This window comes from Chanodichthys erythropterus, chromosome 21 (assembly GCF_024489055.1).
Source record: "Chanodichthys erythropterus isolate Z2021 chromosome 21, ASM2448905v1, whole genome shotgun sequence".
In the NCBI taxonomy this organism is placed as follows: domain Eukaryota; kingdom Metazoa; phylum Chordata; class Actinopteri; order Cypriniformes; family Xenocyprididae; genus Chanodichthys; species Chanodichthys erythropterus.
In genome coordinates, this window is record NC_090241.1 from 12947803 (window position 1) to 12965457 (window position 17655).

Sequence of the window (17655 nt, forward strand, 5' to 3'; positions counted from 1 at the left end):
TCATTAGGATGATCAATGTTCACTCAAAACAAAATCAGATGTGTTCCAACAGTAGCCACATTCAATTTCTGACAAAAAGACCCCCTGCATGCTATACATTTACTGACTGTGCTGCATCCTTCTCTTGCACTATATTTCTGTATTTTCTTTCCTTCTTATTTCTTTTAATGTTTAAAATAATTTTATGTGTCATTGTTGTTTCTTATGTAGACCTACCTGTATGTAAAGCACTTTGAATTATCATTGTGTATGAAATGTGCAAGGCCTATATAAATAATCGTGCCTATTATTATTATGCCTTATGCAGTGTCTATTTACACCAAGTGCATTATTTATAAAATATCACTTTTATTTTATTTATATTATTTTTATTTAACTCACTTATATTTTATTTATAAAATTGTTGCATCCAAACTTTAAAATTAAAAGTAATAGGCCTACAATAGTTATGAATAAATTATGTTTTAGGCTATGCATGTCTGCTATAATGTAATGGAGTACATTTTAAACGCGGTTCGTTTTGACTGGCTGCAGTGTCCAAACATGCTTTTTGACATTGAGTGGTGTCACATGCTGTTAAGTTGTTTTTGCGTCTTGCAGCACGTCAGCGGCCGTCATTCCATGATCATATAGTGCGCTCAACTGCCAGGGAATATAAATTTTGAAAAATCTTTTCTAGGGACAAGACCATAGGACAAAACGGACGAGTGAGCCTCAGACGTCACGCCCCCAGTGACCGCCCGCACTTCGGCTCTGCATTCACTGAACGTGATAGGCTATTTGAGTCTGGCTACGTGATAGAGGACTGACGGGTGTGGGAATATTTTTTAGTAAAATCTATATATAATTTTCACTCAATTAATGTTCAAATATTTTTGCTTATTTTACTCTGTTCATACCATCACAGTTTAAAACACGTAAAATATATATATCATAATTCGTTTTTGATTAACCATAATTTAAGAATAAAAGTCGTTATAAAACGATTTTATCATATTATTGCTGCTGTGTAAATAAGAATAAAAACAGCAGAATACAAACACCCATCAAGCCAGACTAGTTTTATAAGATTTGCTTTGCATTAAATCGGACATGACTTTTATTTTGACAATGAAACTCTTGCCATACGAGTCTAAACGCGTCTGCACACCAAATTCGTCAGTATACGCTACGCCTAAAAGAGTATTTAACTGTTAGGCCTACTTTATCCCGCTGTACCGATTTTGAAATTAAATGCTGAGGTATTGAAGTATCATTTACTCTTTAGAAGACGGGCAGTCAAGCCTATAACTCAAGTTGGAGTTTGACTCCAGTCGATTTTTTTTTGTTGATTAAATACAGTCCGGTCAAAGCTCTACTGATCGTTGTCCATACTGCTTACTTTGACCGAATTGAATCGGCGAGATTTCAGACAGCAGGATCTAACTGTACCGGACAGAGACATGTGGAAATGGGTTTCTCATGAACTCTTGGGTCTTTATGTGCATTTCAAGATCCGGACCAGGCTATAAGTGTGGATTTGGGATTGAACCTCGACCATGGGCTCTCTAAAAGCTTTGCAGGACTGGTGCAGGAACCAGTGTGAAAGTTACAATGATGTGAACATTACAAACATGTCTTCATCCTTCAGAGATGGACTGGCCTTCTGTGCCATCATCCACAGACACAGACCTGATCTCATGTGAGCATCTTATTGACACTCCATCTTTCATTTGTTTGTATTTTCTCTGAAGATGACTTACCTGGTGAAATATCATCTTAAATAAGAAAGGGTATCTTTAACAGATGGAAACATTGTTTCCTTATATGATTTATGGAGGTGTAGCTTGTATTGTGCTATTGTTAGGTGTGACTTGAAATAAACAGGAAGTGACACGCTGTCTGGTTCACATAGGGATAGTTCAACCAAAGTGGAAATTTTGTCATCATGCTGTTACAAACTGATTTTCTTTCTTCTGTGAAACACAAAAAGTATGTTTAGTTGGTTTTGTGCATACAGTGACATTTATCGTGGTGCAAAAGCTTAAAACAGTTAAGTAAAATTAAAAGATTAGGTCTACTACTTCAATCAACATAATGCATGAATTTAAACAATTTTACAGCAAGAGAAAACACTGCTGCTGTATAAATGTGTATGTGAGTTTATACAGGTCCACAATAAGAAGATACAGGTACAATTTAAAAAAAAAAAAAAACCTTTGTGTTAATTAAACATGTATAATAAAAAGCTTAGCATAATTTATTTACTGTTGTTAAATGTTACTTCAACTCGGCAGCAGATAAATACTAAATAATAATAATAAAAAAATACTGAAGAATGCATAATGTTTACCATCATCAGGTTATTTAATGTGTCTTTTAAAGAGAGATTTAATTTACACATCACATCACAGGTAAAAGTAAATTGCATGTGAATTTCACGCCAATTTAATTAAAATCATTTTTGTTACTTTTAGTCAGTCGAATTGGTTTTATCTGTATTCTAGTGTAATTGTAAATGCTGACAATATCAGCTTTTATATGCAAAATCAGCTTTTAGACAAGAACATTAACATAAGTCACACACAAAAAAAGCCAAATGATTTGTGTTACTTATTGGAGTGAATTAGCATCTATTCCTATATATTTTAAATAAACATTGGGATTTTTGTGATTCATGACTTTGCACTTTTGATATTGCTAAACAAATTTTTGTTTCTTTGTCCCCTAGAGATTTTGACTCCCTCTCAAAAGAAAATGTCTTTGAAAACAACCGTCTGGTGAGTATCACACAAACAGCTGACCACAAATAATGAGAGAGGGAGGCTATAATAATGACTTATACTGTTGATGTGTGTCATTATGCAGAATCAACAGCTAGCTGTTGGTTTTTCAGAACAGCTCTAGAAAGAGGAAGTGGTTGCAGCAAAGCACCTATATGTTTGTCACATGATAGAGTAAATTTACTTGTTATAAATAATCTGTCCATCAGTCCATTATGACTTTGCATAAACAGTGATGTAAAAGTGTACACTGAATAAAGTCATACTAAAACCTATTTTTTTGTACAGATGTCTATTTATTTTACTGTCTACCAATAAATGCATTTTCATTAAAGTCTTTTAAATGAATTGTTTATAAAACCATTTTTGACATTGGCTATGGTTAACTGTAAACTGTTGAACCAGATACTTACTCCTAGTGTAGATATTGGTAGATAAGTGTTTTGTTATATCAAGTGTTTTGTCATGTGGTTGTTGCTATTAGTAAAATAGCATTTTGATCACACAAAGCTATTCTGAAAAGCTTTCTAAGCATATGGACAACATCATTATTGGACAAAACATGCTAAATACTTCTAAAACAAGACATTTAGCAGCAGTTTTTTATTACAGTATTACATGTATTTACTATGACAGTATGTGCCATAACAAAGTTTAACACTTCATTTTACAGTGTCCTTGCAAAGATTACATGCAACTAACCCTAAACCAAACTTAATACTATCTCCAACCCTATAGTAAGTACATGTAGTTAATTATTATTAATTGGTACTTAAATGTATAATTACACTGTAACAAGGACACCTTAAAATAAAGTGTAACCCAATGTTTTTTTTTGTGTGCCGTTTTTGGTTGGTCATGCTCTGCTGTTATGCAACCTTTCTCTTTTCTTTTCAAAGGCATTTGAGGTTGCTGAGAGTGAGTTGGGTATTCCAGCCCTGTTGGATCCGGAAGACATGGTGTCCATGAGAGTGCCTGACAGATTAAGCATCATTACCTATGTATCTCAGTATTATAACTACTTCACCAACAAATCTCAGAGTGAGTACTGAACACCGCAAAAAGATATGCTGACTTATAGCGATATTTTATTTACACACACAAGCACGTGCACCCAGAGAGACAAGTGCATGTCCAACATGACAGTTGGTGCTAACATGACAGTGAAAATGCCCTTAGGGCATTTATTTATTAGGGCAGTTATTGCAACGTTGCCACAAGTAAATCTACTGCTGTAAATGAGAAAATGCATGGGAATTTTAATCATCATGCATTTAAGTGGTGGGGTATAATTTTGTCATCATGAGATATTTTGCAGAATTTTTTCAGTTTGAACAATCATAATTAAGCCACAATAATTTTACATTATGTATTTTATTACATATATTTTTGTTACGATAGTCAAGATATTTTTTCGATTATGACTCCTTGTCAAATCTTGTCATGATGTGGACAAGAAACATGTCAGACAACATGTTGCTACCTGACCATTCATCGCTTGCCGTCTTTAACGGCATGCCATCGAGTAGGCGGGACTATCGACCGACAGGTGCCCTGAGCATAAACAAACAATGGCTAGCAGTGTGCATCATAATGCACGCTGAACATCATAATGCACGCTGAATATCATAATGCATGCTGAACATCATAATGCACGCTGAACATCATAATGCACGCTGAACATCATAATGCACGCTGAACATCATAATGCACGCTGAACATCATAATGCATGCTGAACATCATAATGCACGCTAAACATCATAATGCATGCTGAACAGCATAAATGCAGGAGTATTGTTTCACACATGTGACGGAATTTGTCGTGGATGACCAAAAAAAATTAAACATGCTAGTCTTTCTGTCGTGAAGCATTGCAGACGTGGCATCGTCCACTATGACACACAAGCTAAAACGATCGAATCGTGCGTCCCGACGCCCATTGTCGTTTACGAATCTCCACGAAAGATTACATTAAGCAAATCGTGGCAAAATCAGGCTAAAATCATGTAGTGTGAACTGGGCATTATCTGATCCAATATTACAGGTCTTGAAGTCTTGACTAACAAGCTGATGAGTTGAATCAGGTGTGTTTGATTAGGAAGAGTTTGAAAATGTGTAGTTTTGGTGTGCCTCCAGGAACAGGGTTGGGAAACACTGATGTACTGTGTAGATAATTGTCTACTAACCTCGCCCCATTACTTAACCACTTCTCAACAATTTAGAAGTAACACACAGACAAATGCACAGTCACAATAATTAAAAAAAAAAAAAAGTCTTCCTAGGGCAAATGATCACTTTGGAGGAGGAAAAATAAATCATTGTCCCCAAATCGTACACACACATCCAAAAATTGCTACTTGAAGAAGTGTTATGCAAAATAAAATTAAAAGTTTGCCATTATTTTTAATTGTAAATTTGAATTAAAGTGCTTTTTTTTATTTTTATTTTACAAGATTAAAAACTTTAGCATTAATGGTTAACTGGGGCATATTTCAGTTATAATGTCAATTGTAATTACTTAAATCCATCCATTCTCCAAACCGCTTATCCTCTGTAGTGTCATGAGATTCATGAATTTGAAAAGTTTGCTACAAGTTTGCTCAAACTATGTAGTTTAATTGATATTTAAGAGATACAAATTTCAACACAACCAAACCCTCTGTAGATACATTTCTCGTTCAAATCATAGCCACAGATGTGAACTAACTGCAGTGCTTTCTGCAACATATTTCTGTATGCAACAAGTGGATGTGATGTCACAGACACAGGACACCGCAAGTGTAACTGAAATTTCGAGTCTGACTGAAGTCTTACATCGTAAACAGCCTAAATGGAAAAGGGACTTTATAAGTTTGTAAGTACACCAAAAAGAGATCTAAGGCCACTTGGACAATGAAAAACAGAAAGAACTAGGGTCTTTTCCAATCTGTTTATTTTTTAGACTGTTTTAAAAAGTCATAATTTTAGTTATTTTAAAGAGAAATCTAGATTTCAGCTTTTGACATTTGCTTTTGACTTTTTTGTGTGTGTGTGTGTGTGTGTGTATATATATATATATATATAGATAAATAAAAAATATATATATATATATATATATATATATATATATATATATTAGGGCTGGGCGATATATCGAATGCTTTTGTCACGCGCATTTCGTCAGTAAAGCCGGTTCCCTGATTACCGCTAAATCGCCATCACCTGCTTTCAAATGGAGCGGCATTTAATAGACAGAGCCGTAGTTCACTAATAAGCCACGCAATATCGCATTCAATATCGATATGAATCGCCAATGGTTAGTGTGGCATAACCAATTTCAACCACGCCATGTTAAATTATCGGAAAATTCTTATTCAATACAATCAGGGTGAGACATTTTTTGGCCAACAGGCACAGTGGGTGGAGAATAATCAGCCCACTTTGTATTTTTCCAGCATAAAAATCACTAATATATATATATATATATATATATATATATATATATATATATATATAAAATGTGTGTGTGTGTGTGTGTGTGTGTGTGTGTGTATATATATATATATATATATATATATATATATATATATATATATATATATATATATATATATTGCGTGGCTTAGTGAAATTGGTTATGCCACACTAACCATTGGGTGGTGCAAGCAAACAAACCAGCTTTGCTTTTTGCACAAATAACTCATCCATGCTGTACATATTTTATGTCTAGGTGTATGAACTGGAGTTGCATTTTAGTAGTTAGTACAGTTAATGTAGAAAATAAAAATGCTGGACACATGCTACTGAATAACCTGTTTTTATCCTCTATTCAGCTGTCCCCCCATGCATAAAGATCCCTGGTGGTCCTGGCCACATTAAACCAGCCATAAAGAGACCATTTGCTCCACTAGAGGACCGTGACGCTCAGACTGAGGTAAAGAAGACAGACTTTTTCTTGTTCTATTTCTTTTTAAAATCTAATTCTCTGGGTAGCCGTATACCTAACAATACTGTATACAGAGATAAATTATCCGGAGAGCAAGGAGATCAATTTTAGCCTGATTCCATGTATTTAGAGCAAAAGACTGCTATTGCCATTTGCTTTATTTAAGTTGGCAAATCAGCCGGCAGAGCCAAATTATGTATTTGATTTTAGGTAGATATTGGTGAGCTGTACGAATTAAGAGAGGGCACCAAATCTAATTTTGCTTCTCCAGAAAGGGGTCATTTGTCCACCCTATGCAGTAGTGGCCAAAAGTAATGCCCAGAGGGGATTTATTGTTTTTAATGATCCTACAAATTAGATATTTTGGTAACACTCTACAATAAGGTTCATTTGTTAACATTAGTTGATATATTAACTAACATGAACTAACCATGAGCAATGCATTTGTTACTGTATTTGTTAATGTTTGTTAACGTTAGTTAATAAAAATACAGCTGTTCTTAGTTTGTTCATATTACTTCACAGTGCATTATTTAATGTTAACAAATACAACTCTTGATTTTAATAATGTATTAGTAAATGTTGTAATTAACATTAACTAAGATTAATAAATGCTGTAGAACAGTGGTTCTCAAACCCTGCACATTTTGTATGTCTCCCTATATCTGACACACCCAGTTCAGGTTTTGCAGTTGAATGAACTCATGAGTTGAATCAGGTGTGATGGATGTGGGAGATATACAAAATGTGCAGGGCTGGTGGTACTCCAGGACAGGTTTGAGAACCACTGCTGTACAAGTATTGTTCATTCTTAGTTCATGTTAAAGTCCCCGTGAACCGGTGTTGTGATGTATTTCCAAGTGAAACAGAATATTGACTAGACGGCAGGGTTTTACTTTAGCGCTCCTCCTCTCCATCTCTGGCTCATAGCAGACTAACGGTTGGAGGGGAGTGGTTTAAGCATTTTCAACCCAAGCCGTCAAACTGACAGCATCAGAGAAGGAATGCCATTCCAGATTGGGAAGAACTTGTCAGATTTTGATTAAAGATTTCCATGACAAACAATTTTTTTTTGTGTATTAACTTGCACGGATTAATTCTTCACCACAAGACTAGTAATATGCGCTAACAAAGTAAATAGGGTCACTTTTGATTTCATAATGACTAACTAAAGTAGTCAACTAATGTTAACTAATGAAACTTTATTGTAACATGTTACCATAATTTTTTTGTATGACTGCCTGGCCAAAACTTATGTCCGCACTATTTGGCATGTTGCGTCATGTTATTATCACAAATAATACAATTGACTCCAAGCACAACTACATAGTTTGCTTACAAAATCTTTTACAAATTTTTAATAACCCGTAAGACTTTCGTTCATCTTCTGAACACAAATGAAAATATTTTTGATGAAATCTGAGAGCTTTCTGTACTCTCTATCGACAGCTATGCAACTGACACTTTGACTCTTCAAAAAGTTCATAAAAAGATTGTACAACTAATCCATATGAATTGAGAGGCTTAGTCCAAATTTTCTGAAGAGACTCGATCGCTTTATCCGATGAATAGATTGAATTTAGGCTTTCATTCACATTTTAACATTGATCAGTGAACATAAACAGAAGCTCAAACAAACCTGAATGACGCACGAGTACAAACCATATAAAGCGATCCTGTCTCTTCAGAAAATTTGGACTAAACCACTCAATTCGTATTGGATTATTTTTAAGATCTCTTTATGAACTTTTTGAAGCGTCAAAGTGGTAGTTGCGTAGCTGTCAATGTAGAGACAGAAAAGTCTCAGATTTCATCAAAAAGATCTTCCTTAGTGTTCTGAAATGAACGAAAGTCTTACGGGTTTGGAACAACATGAGGGTGAGTGATCGATGACAGAACTTTCATTTTTGGGTGAACTATCCCTTTTAAGACAATTTGTACAAATTTTTATTTTCTAATACCTAATGTTAAGTATTTTGTTGGTTCTGTATATATTTCTACAGTACAATGTATTAACAAAGTAGAAAAAAATAAGCAATGTGGTTCTAAATAGACATCAATGGATCTTACCATCCTTCCTCCTACCTCTCCCTGTTTTTCTACCTTCCATCCTCGTCCTGGTACTTGGTGCTACGCAGTCGGGTGCAGATAGCCAATCAAAACGCAGTACTCTGAGCAGCACCTGTTCAGTATGTGGAAAGCATGTTCACCTAGTACAGAGGATCCTCATTGATGGCAAACTTTATCATCGGAACTGCTTCAGGTGACTGGTCGACTACCTAGCATCATATCTGCATCAGACGCACAGTTGTTTCTTTTGTCTCTTGATGTAATGCCACCTAGATTTCCTCTCAGGATATTCTAAATTTGGATTCTTGAAACAAGAATAAATTATGGAATTATCTTTTAAAGCTTATAGTGCAAAAAATAACATTAGTCATTCCTTCTGTTGTCATCACTTTTTTGAGTGAGATTTTCTGCTTTAATTTCAGATGTAGGGAATGCAGCAGAACTTTACTGCCTGGATCTTACAAGTTCACAGAGGATCCTGGATCATTAGTTTGCACACACCACTTCACCAGATCTGTCTCCAACAATAAGAATGGTCATTCAGATATGAGTAATCGACTAGTCACATTAACCTCAACAAGCCCAAAAGATACACACAGTAAAAGTTTAGAATCTAAAGCATCACACAGCGATGTTGAGATCACCCCAGAGAGAAAAGAAAAGGAAATAAGTGAAATAGAAGAAGCGGTAAAAGAGCAGTCAGATAGCAGTTCAACTGTCGAGACAGAGCACAGAGAACCGCGTTCTTCTAGTCCACCAAATCCTTTTGATGAATCTGAAGAGGAGGATCAAGACACCCAAAAAGAAGACCAAAAGCTAGCCGATAATGTGGCAAATGGTGACAGGCCAACAACCAAAGTGCAGGGGGCAGAGGGTCGACCAGTACCAGCGCCTAGACGGGTATTTGAGGCCACCCCTGCCCCTCGCCCTGTCCCGAGGCAACGCCCACCCAGACCCTCTGAAAATCCTACTGTCAGTGGTGAGCAAAAATTGTCTAACATAAAATTGGCCACAATTTCACGAGTTATTTACATGTTTTACATCTGTAAAATGTTTTCATCTATTAATTGTGAAACTAGAAGCTGCTGCTGACATTCAAATTTCTCAAGTTCCTGTGCCAAGAGAAAGATTGCACTCACCTGTCCGGTAATATAATTCCTGACATCTCCTCTGCTATATCTTTTTTTGTGCACTTGTGTCTTTGATTGTTGTTCAGGTTTTGTTTCTTTTTCATGTTTCTTGTTCACTACCGTCTAAATTTTTTTTTGACATTTGTAAAAACAGTAACATTGTGAAACTTTATTACAATTTAAAAGAACTTGTTTATAGTTTAATACATTTTAAAATGTAATTGGTTTATTCCTGTGGTTTAATCCTTGAATCATTCCTGTGCTGATATGGTGCTCAGTTATTAATAATAGTTCCTATTATTATCAATGTGGAAAAGAGTTTTGCTGATTAATATATTTGTGGAAACTGTGATACATTTTTTTTCTTTGATGAATAGAAAGTAAAACATATAGCATTTATTTGAAATAGAAATCATGTGTAACTTTATAAATGTCTTTACTGTCACATTTGAGCAATTTAATGCAGCATTGCTGAATAAAAGTATGCATCTCTTTCTTTCTTAAATCGTACAATTTTGAATGGTAGTGTATCACAGTTTCCACAAAAATGCATCCTTGATGAGCATAAGAGACTTCCTTCAAAAACATGAATAGAACTTAGTGATTTCCTGAGTGATTTCCACTCAGTGGTTGTAATGCATTCCATTCCCAGCTCTACCAAGGCGAGTGACACTCCTAAACCAAAAGACCCACCCTGGCTGGCACTGGTGCAGTCAGAAACAAAGAAGAAACCAGCACCTCGCCCACCCACAGGTATAGCCCCTCCCTGCACTGGTTCATCTCCTTCCCTAAAAGAGGAGGGATCAAGACCATCCACTCCTCCAAATCCCTTTGAAGATGAGAAGGAAGAGGAGCCAGAAACAGGTCTTGAAGATCCCCCTGGTCCTGTAGTGGCTAGTCATCCCTGGTATAGCATCACTCAGGCTGCTGAAGTCGCAGGTGGGAACACAAGAAGACAAAGTCCCGCCCCTTCAGAAAGTCCTGTTAGTGTCAGAAGAAAGAAGAGACCAGCACCCAAAGCTCCAAATTCTTCTACATCAGGTTAGTTTCTTACAGTGTCTTGACACCATACATTTTGCTTTACAGGCAAGACTGAATTTTAATTGTAGCCATGTCTAATAAACCAAACATTTATCTAATCAATGACACTGACTCTACAAATATGCAAATAAGAACGTTAACCCAGGGTTTAGGAATGTACAATGTGAAATGTCAGCTTACGAATTCCCAGGATAAATTGTTAACCCCGGGTAAATTATAAGCAGTGTGAAATGTGAAGTAAGATAACCCAGGATTCCATTTAGAATGACCCAGGGTTAACTATTTCAAGTGTGAAAAGCCCTATTGACTTCCATAGTATGAAAAAATAATAAAATACCATGAAAGTCAATGGGGCAACTGTTTGGTTACTGACATTCTTCAAAATATCATATTTTGCGTTCAGCAGAAGAAAGAAAATTCATACAGGTTTGGAACAACTTGAGGATTTTCATTTGTTACTTTTTGTTAACTATCCATTTAACAGGTGTTATAGTATTTATATATTAAAATGAACCAACCATGATTCATTTAGTGATTCCTGAAGTTTTTCTTCAATAAAAACAATAGTTATTGAGGGTAAAAATAAGAAAAAATATAGTTTTCATACAGTCACACTATAGTGCAATATTGCAGCCCACAGAAATATAGTATTAAAGGGATAGTTCACTCAAAAATGAAAATTCTGTCATCATTTACTCACCCTCGAGTGATTCCAAACCTGTATGAATTTCTTTCTTCTGCTGAACAAAAAGAAATATATTTGGAAGAATATCAGTAACCAAACAGATCTCTCCTCATATTGACTAATGACTACCATAGTAAACAAATGTTTGCTGAGGCCCCGCCCCCTTGTGGGATCTGGCCCCTGTTTGAGAACCACTTTGTTACATGATATTGAAGTTGTCTAACTACTCATGTCTGTATTTTCTGTTATATATCTTTTTCCTGGGTTGTCTCTTTCATGCTGTTCTTTAGCTTTTCCTTCATCTCAGACTTCCTCTCCTGCTTCTTCTCTAGCTCTGAGCACAGAGAGCCTTTCCTCCTCTTCCTCAGACTACAGTGCAGTCCCCCAGCAACCTGCTGCTAACGAACAGGACCATTTGTTCACCAAGAGTGTGTCTGAACCATCAATCAACACTCCTACTTCTGCCCTGTCCCCAACAACTGAGCTTCAGCCTCACTGTTCTCCAAACCTGTCTCCTCCACCACCACCTACCAATACCAGCTCAGCACCCGCCACCCCACAAACCAATCGCAGCATGAGAACACCTCCATCCTGTCTCTCTGCAGGACTAAAACTTTCACCCTCTTCACAGACACCCAGCACTCCAGGCAAGGTTAGGTTTACTGTCAAGACTGTACACTGCTTTTCAAAATTTCAAATCAATCAAGACATTTTTGTGTTCTTGAAACAAAACTTAGCATAGTGTACTTGATCACAAATATAGTCAAAAATGGTTTGTTCTGTTTAAATTAACTGTCTGTTTTTATATTCCAAATTAAAATGATCAGTTATTCCGTTTATACCAGTTGCCACATCAATAATTTTTTTTGTCCCAAAAATGCAGCCCTTATGTTAGAGCCACTTTCTTATGCCACAGATTCAACATCCGAAAAATGATTATTACTAATACAAAAGCATTGAAAGTGGTACATTAGAACTAATAACGCATGCTTGGCTTGTTTTTATGCAGTTATTGGACAGTGGCTAAGCTAGGAAGTGTAATTTACCTTTGTTTGTTGTGACTCTCTAAACTGCTTTAAAATTAGCTGAGAAATGTAAAAGATTTTTTGTTGCAAAAATATTTCATTAAAAAAAGGGGGCAGTACAGAAAACAAGGGTGTGTCAGATTTCATTACAACTTTTCACATCTTTGATCCAAGAAATCCTCCTGAATCCAGGAGCTTTCCTTTCTTAATTCTTTGTTTTGTGCTCTCTCATCATTGTCATCTTCAGCGCACTTGTAAAGAGAATCCATTTAATCGGAAGACGACCACTTCTGTCAGCTCTTTTGTACCCAGACCCCCAAGAGGGCCCCGTCCTGCAAGACCTCCTGCTCCTGGACATGGATTTCCTCTCATTAAACGCAAAGTGAGGCACAAGAGACATCCTCTTGCTTTTTTTTTTTGTAGTTTAGCATCATGAATTTGTTGGGTTTTGTTTTGACTATTTTAAGAAAGGAACTACTGTATAACTGTGGCATATATAATTTATAACTACTTGTCCTGTCATCGTATTTGGTAGGTTCAGTCAGACCAGTATATCCCAGTAGAAGATATCCATGTTGAGATGAGTGATCTGGAGAAACGGTTGGATGAACTGGAGCAGAGAGGGGTGGATCTGGAGAAGAGCTTACGAGAATGTTCAAATGGTAAGAGAACTGATTTGTCAATGGTGTTTTATTGAATTCTTTGTAGGTGTACTTATTACCATCTTTCATACTGTGAACAGTAACTGCACTCAGCCAGGTTATGTAAAGGTTTCTTACTTGTAGCTCAGCTAAAGAGAGAAGCAGTTTGTGTGGTTTATAGAGGCTGATCAGCTTGAGACTGAGCCCCAGTCTAAGAACTCAAAACTTGGGCTGATCTTCATAAAAATCCACTCTGTTCTGGCTGTGTTTTTATTGATTTTATTCTCTGTCATTTCAGATGATGAGGAGGAACATCTACTTGTTGACTGGTTCACTTTGATTCATGAGAAGCACTTACTGGTACGGAGAGAGGCTGAACTGGTCTACACGTAAGTGCACTGTTGGCATTCATTTAATCTGCTACAACACCAATAATATGCTACATTAACATACTATAGCACAGTGGTTCTTAATTTTTTTCAGTGTGAGGCCACACTTGTATGCCATGTATGTCATGGTATCCATTAGCAAATTGTATAATGCAAAAATCTCCAATCTACATTTATAACTGAATAGTACACATACCATTAAAATGAACCTATACAATGCTAGAAAATCAATTTAACACCACTATGCACACAGTTATACCTAGAGAGAAGGGTGATAATGTCTTTCTTAACACTTAGATGCTATCAAATGTTCTGTCAGTGTATATTTAGCAATTTATCTGATGTCTCTGTTCATTGACATTTCAGCTAAGACTTTTCTTTTCAGTCGCCTTATTAATACAAGCTAGTCAAAGCTAATCAAAAACTTTTGAACTTTCACTGCACACGATTGAAGCAGCAACACACTGCTGGTTGGGAGATATATTTAAATTTATTTACTGTTGTGATGTAAATTTGATCTTCATCCTCATGTACATAAGATTCCATGATGATCAAGTTTGCAATGACTCTCAATTTCCATCTATCAAAACAGCTTGATAGATTTTTCACAGTATGAAACAGACATTAGAATGCAGGATAGCACTGAAATTGCCAGTAAGGTGATGAAGTGTTGACTTCAGTACCTTGCTATGGCAGCGGTTCTCAAAGTTCCTGTCCACAGAGCTGTCAATATAATAATAATAATAATAATAATAATAATAATAATAATGTAACACCTTGGAAGATGGAAGTTTGGGTAGAGTTAAATATGAAACAAGAACAAATCTGTGTCTGATGACTGTCTGAATTTTAGAGCTAAGCAGCAGAACCTGGAAGAGAGGCAGGCCGATGTGGAATATGAGCTTAGATGCTTACTTAACAAGCCAGGTATGAAACAACGTGAAAACAGTGAGATTGATTGACCTATCCCTGTCACTAAATCCTCCTCCTTTCTCCAAATAACTGCATTCCTTATTCTATCCCTCCTTTATCTCTGTCTCGACTGCTTACGTCTCTGATAGAGAAAGAATGGACGGAAGAAGACAAAGACAGGGAAAAGCAATTGATGGCAGAACTTGTCACTATAATTGAGCAGAGGAACCAGATTGTTAACAACATGGATATGGACAGACAGAGGTAATCGGTCAATGCACATGAACTCTGATTCAGACTGAACCTGAGCTTAAGTATCCGTGCTATTTTTTTCTTAGCTGTTTTTCTGTAAATTTCATATGAAATAGAAAGTTACTTTGTTATTAGTATCACGTTTGCATGCTGTTTTGAGGAGTTCCATAATTTCTTCTTTAGGGAAGAGGAGGAAGACAAACTAGTTGCTGCTATGTTAAAGAAAAAAGGTCAGTTGTATTTCACTTCTCTCTGACTTTGTCACTTTACACCTCATTCATACTAATACATCATGCATTGATTCTTCTTTTTTTTTTTGGTCAGAGTTTCATGGACAGGGTGAGCAGAAGAAGAAAGCAGGGAAATTTAAGCCCATGAAGGTTTTGAAACGACTGAGCACCAAGAATGAAGGAGTAAAGGACAACAGTCCCCGGAAAGAGAACAGTTGAAGGATGGACTGACTGACTGACTGAGAGAGTATCTAAAAGATTTATTAAATGTAAAAGTTTTACTTATGTCTAATTAATGTTAAATTTATGTTAATGTTAAATTTGCCTTTGAGGTAGTAGCAGCTGAACTGATATACTACTGCACTACTGCATATTTAAGAGTAAAAACTTAAGTTTTTGACTTAAAAAAAAAAAAATCTCCTGAAAGGCTCAGCCACTATATAATCTTATTATATTATCTGTACAATTTGCAGTAACAGAAAACTGATACTGAATGTGATTGAGAAAATATTGAGAGTCCAAAATAACCCTGGGAAAGTTTCACACATAATACCTTTCTTTTAAACTCATTGTAACAGTCAGAGGAAACTCAACAGTTTTTAATCCTAATTTAATCAGGTTCTCTGAGTTTTTATGTATTTCTAATTTGCATAGAGGTACTGCTACTTGTATTTATGTCCACAATGAAGAGTGAAAAAAACAGTTTGTAGTTGTGAAAATTTTCAGGCCCAATCCAGCCCTTTCATCAATAATTATAGAAGTATTGCTGAGTTGAAAGCAGAAATGAATTACTAATCTTTCAGTTTATAATAGTGCTGGGCATAATTATATTATGATTTTGTGATCAGTGCTTAAACAACAAATTACATGAATTAAATCCAGATGTTGGAACAAAACATATATTCCCTTTTAATAATCACTGGGATCAAGTTGTTTATACAATATGCCGGATAGGACACTCAAGACTAAAGGCTCCGGTATACTTCAAACGAAATCAAAGAACGAACTGATGTGACGTCATTTCGAACAAAATCAGGCCAAAACGAAGTTCGTTTTGTGTTCTTTTTGGAAGTTCGAAACGGCTTGCCAGAGCGAACTTTCAGGTAAAGTTCGCTCCAGCTGCAAAACACCTTCGTGCTACCATTGGTCAGTGACGATAACGTAACAGGAGGTGTGCGCTTTAGTACAAAATGTGTTGTGCTTTTGTAAAAAAAAAAAATGAGGCACTAACACTGTTTTCATGTTTGATACTGTAAAGCTGCTTGATTTTAAGCAATCTATTTAATAAAGTGCTATATGAAGACGTGATGTGACTGGAGTGCTACTTTGCAGAGCTCGTGATAACATTCCCATGGTGTTATGATAAGACGTTTTTCTTATGCTTTCAATAATAAATGCTTGCTGTTTTCTCATTTTTGTTGTGTTTATTTTGTTACTGAGAAGAAAGTGCATGGGACATATTTAAATATTCATCTAAACGTCGATCTCAGCAGTGTGGGCGGTGTCAGATGTTCGTTTACAGTATATCGCTGGTCACGCATTTCGAACTTCGTTTTACCCTTAAACGAAGAATGAAAAAGAACTTCATTTGAAGTATACCGGAGCCTTAACACATACATTTTTGCTTTCATGAGAAAATTATCCAAAGTGTCCATCTTGCCTAAATCCACTGTCCATTAAACATATTTTACTGGACTGTAACACTTTTTAAGAAAAATGTTTTATTCTATTGATTCTTTTGAAGAGGTTTTTAAAAGTAAATCCAAATTTAGTTCTAAGGTTTTTAGAAAAAAAATAATCTCAAACATCTTTAGTTTTTTTTTTTTTTTAACTAAACCTCTCTCGCCTAAACTCACGGCATTAAGAAAATAAATTTTATATATATATATATAATGATTTTGTGAGAAACGGATTCAGAATGGCGATTATAAATGCATATCAGATTTTTATCTGCCTGGGTCAGGTTGCACCAGCTGTGCTTTAAAAAAAAAAGTTGTAAATAGGCACTATTTGCATGGTATTAAATATTTGAGCAATGCAACATTAAATGTAACTGTACATTTGTTTGTAATCTTTAGTACAATAAAATTTGCGAAAGCCTCCAACCAGGAGTAACGACTGGAACAAAATAGCAGATTGATTGAATTGCATCAATAAGCTCATGCTTTATCTGACATAATGGAATCCTTTAGACATAAGATTGTTGATGTTTACATTTGTTTACACTTTTAAAAAATAAATTACTTGGAGCTCTCCAACATGAACCTGATCTAAACAGCGCACCTCTGTGTGTATCACTCTGTGCCAAAATAAATGTAATTTGTTTTTGTTTTTTGCATTACTATTTATTGCTTCTTACTAATTTGTTATTTGTATTTACAAATTTTTATTTTGTTATTTATAATATTTACGTAAAAAAAAAAAAAAAAAAAAAAAAGTATTTCAATAGAAACAACTTTACCATTAGTTACTTAGGACAAAAGAAGTTAGACTCCACTTAAAGATGATAAACTGAAATGCACTATTGGAACATTGAAAGTAATTTTCATATTGTGTGACTATGCATTACTTTACGACTAGCTTACGACTTAC

The 17655-nt window shown here is 35.5% G+C and overlaps 1 protein-coding gene across 4 annotated transcripts; it reads left to right on the forward strand.

The window, feature by feature from the left end:
• Nucleotides 1-1133: 1133 nt before the first annotated feature.
• On the forward strand, nt 1134-17518 carry micall1a (MICAL-like 1a). Of its 4 annotated transcripts, XM_067374788.1 has the most exons (17): nt 1595-1681; nt 2711-2759; nt 3436-3499; nt 3662-3803; nt 6576-6676; nt 8827-8951; nt 9181-9737; nt 9838-9904; nt 10541-10929; nt 11905-12266; nt 12887-13021; nt 13175-13301; nt 13579-13669; nt 14523-14596; nt 14731-14845; nt 15017-15063; nt 15158-17518. In XM_067374788.1, exons 4-17 carry the CDS (start codon nt 3719-3721, stop codon nt 15280-15282), a joined length of 2400 nt encoding a protein of 799 aa, XP_067230889.1. In that variant the 5' UTR covers nt 1595-1681; nt 2711-2759; nt 3436-3499; nt 3662-3718; the 3' UTR covers nt 15283-17518. The 4 variants fall into 4 exon arrangements, with proteins under 4 accessions (XP_067230886.1, XP_067230888.1, XP_067230887.1 ...); XM_067374785.1 differs by lacking the exon at nt 3436-3499 and having other exon boundaries at nt 1134-1681; XM_067374787.1 differs by lacking the exon at nt 3436-3499 and having other exon boundaries at nt 1134-1681; nt 11947-12266.
• Nucleotides 17519-17655: the final 137 nt, after the last annotated feature.

What these genes read in the sequence shown, in the direction of transcription:
- micall1a (XM_067374785.1), top strand. Translation starts at nt 1,539, where the DNA reads ATGGGCTCTCTAAAAGCTTTGCAGGACTGGTGCAGGAACCAGTGTGAA. An exon ending in AGACACAGACCTGATCTCAT is followed by an intron (nt 1,682 to 2,710) that starts GTGAGCATCTTA and finishes TTTGTCCCCTAG; the next exon opens with AGATTTTGACTCCCTCTCAA. An exon ending in TATCATCGGAACTGCTTCAG is followed by an intron (nt 8,952 to 9,180) that starts GTGACTGGTCGA and finishes CTTTAATTTCAG; the next exon opens with ATGTAGGGAATGCAGCAGAA.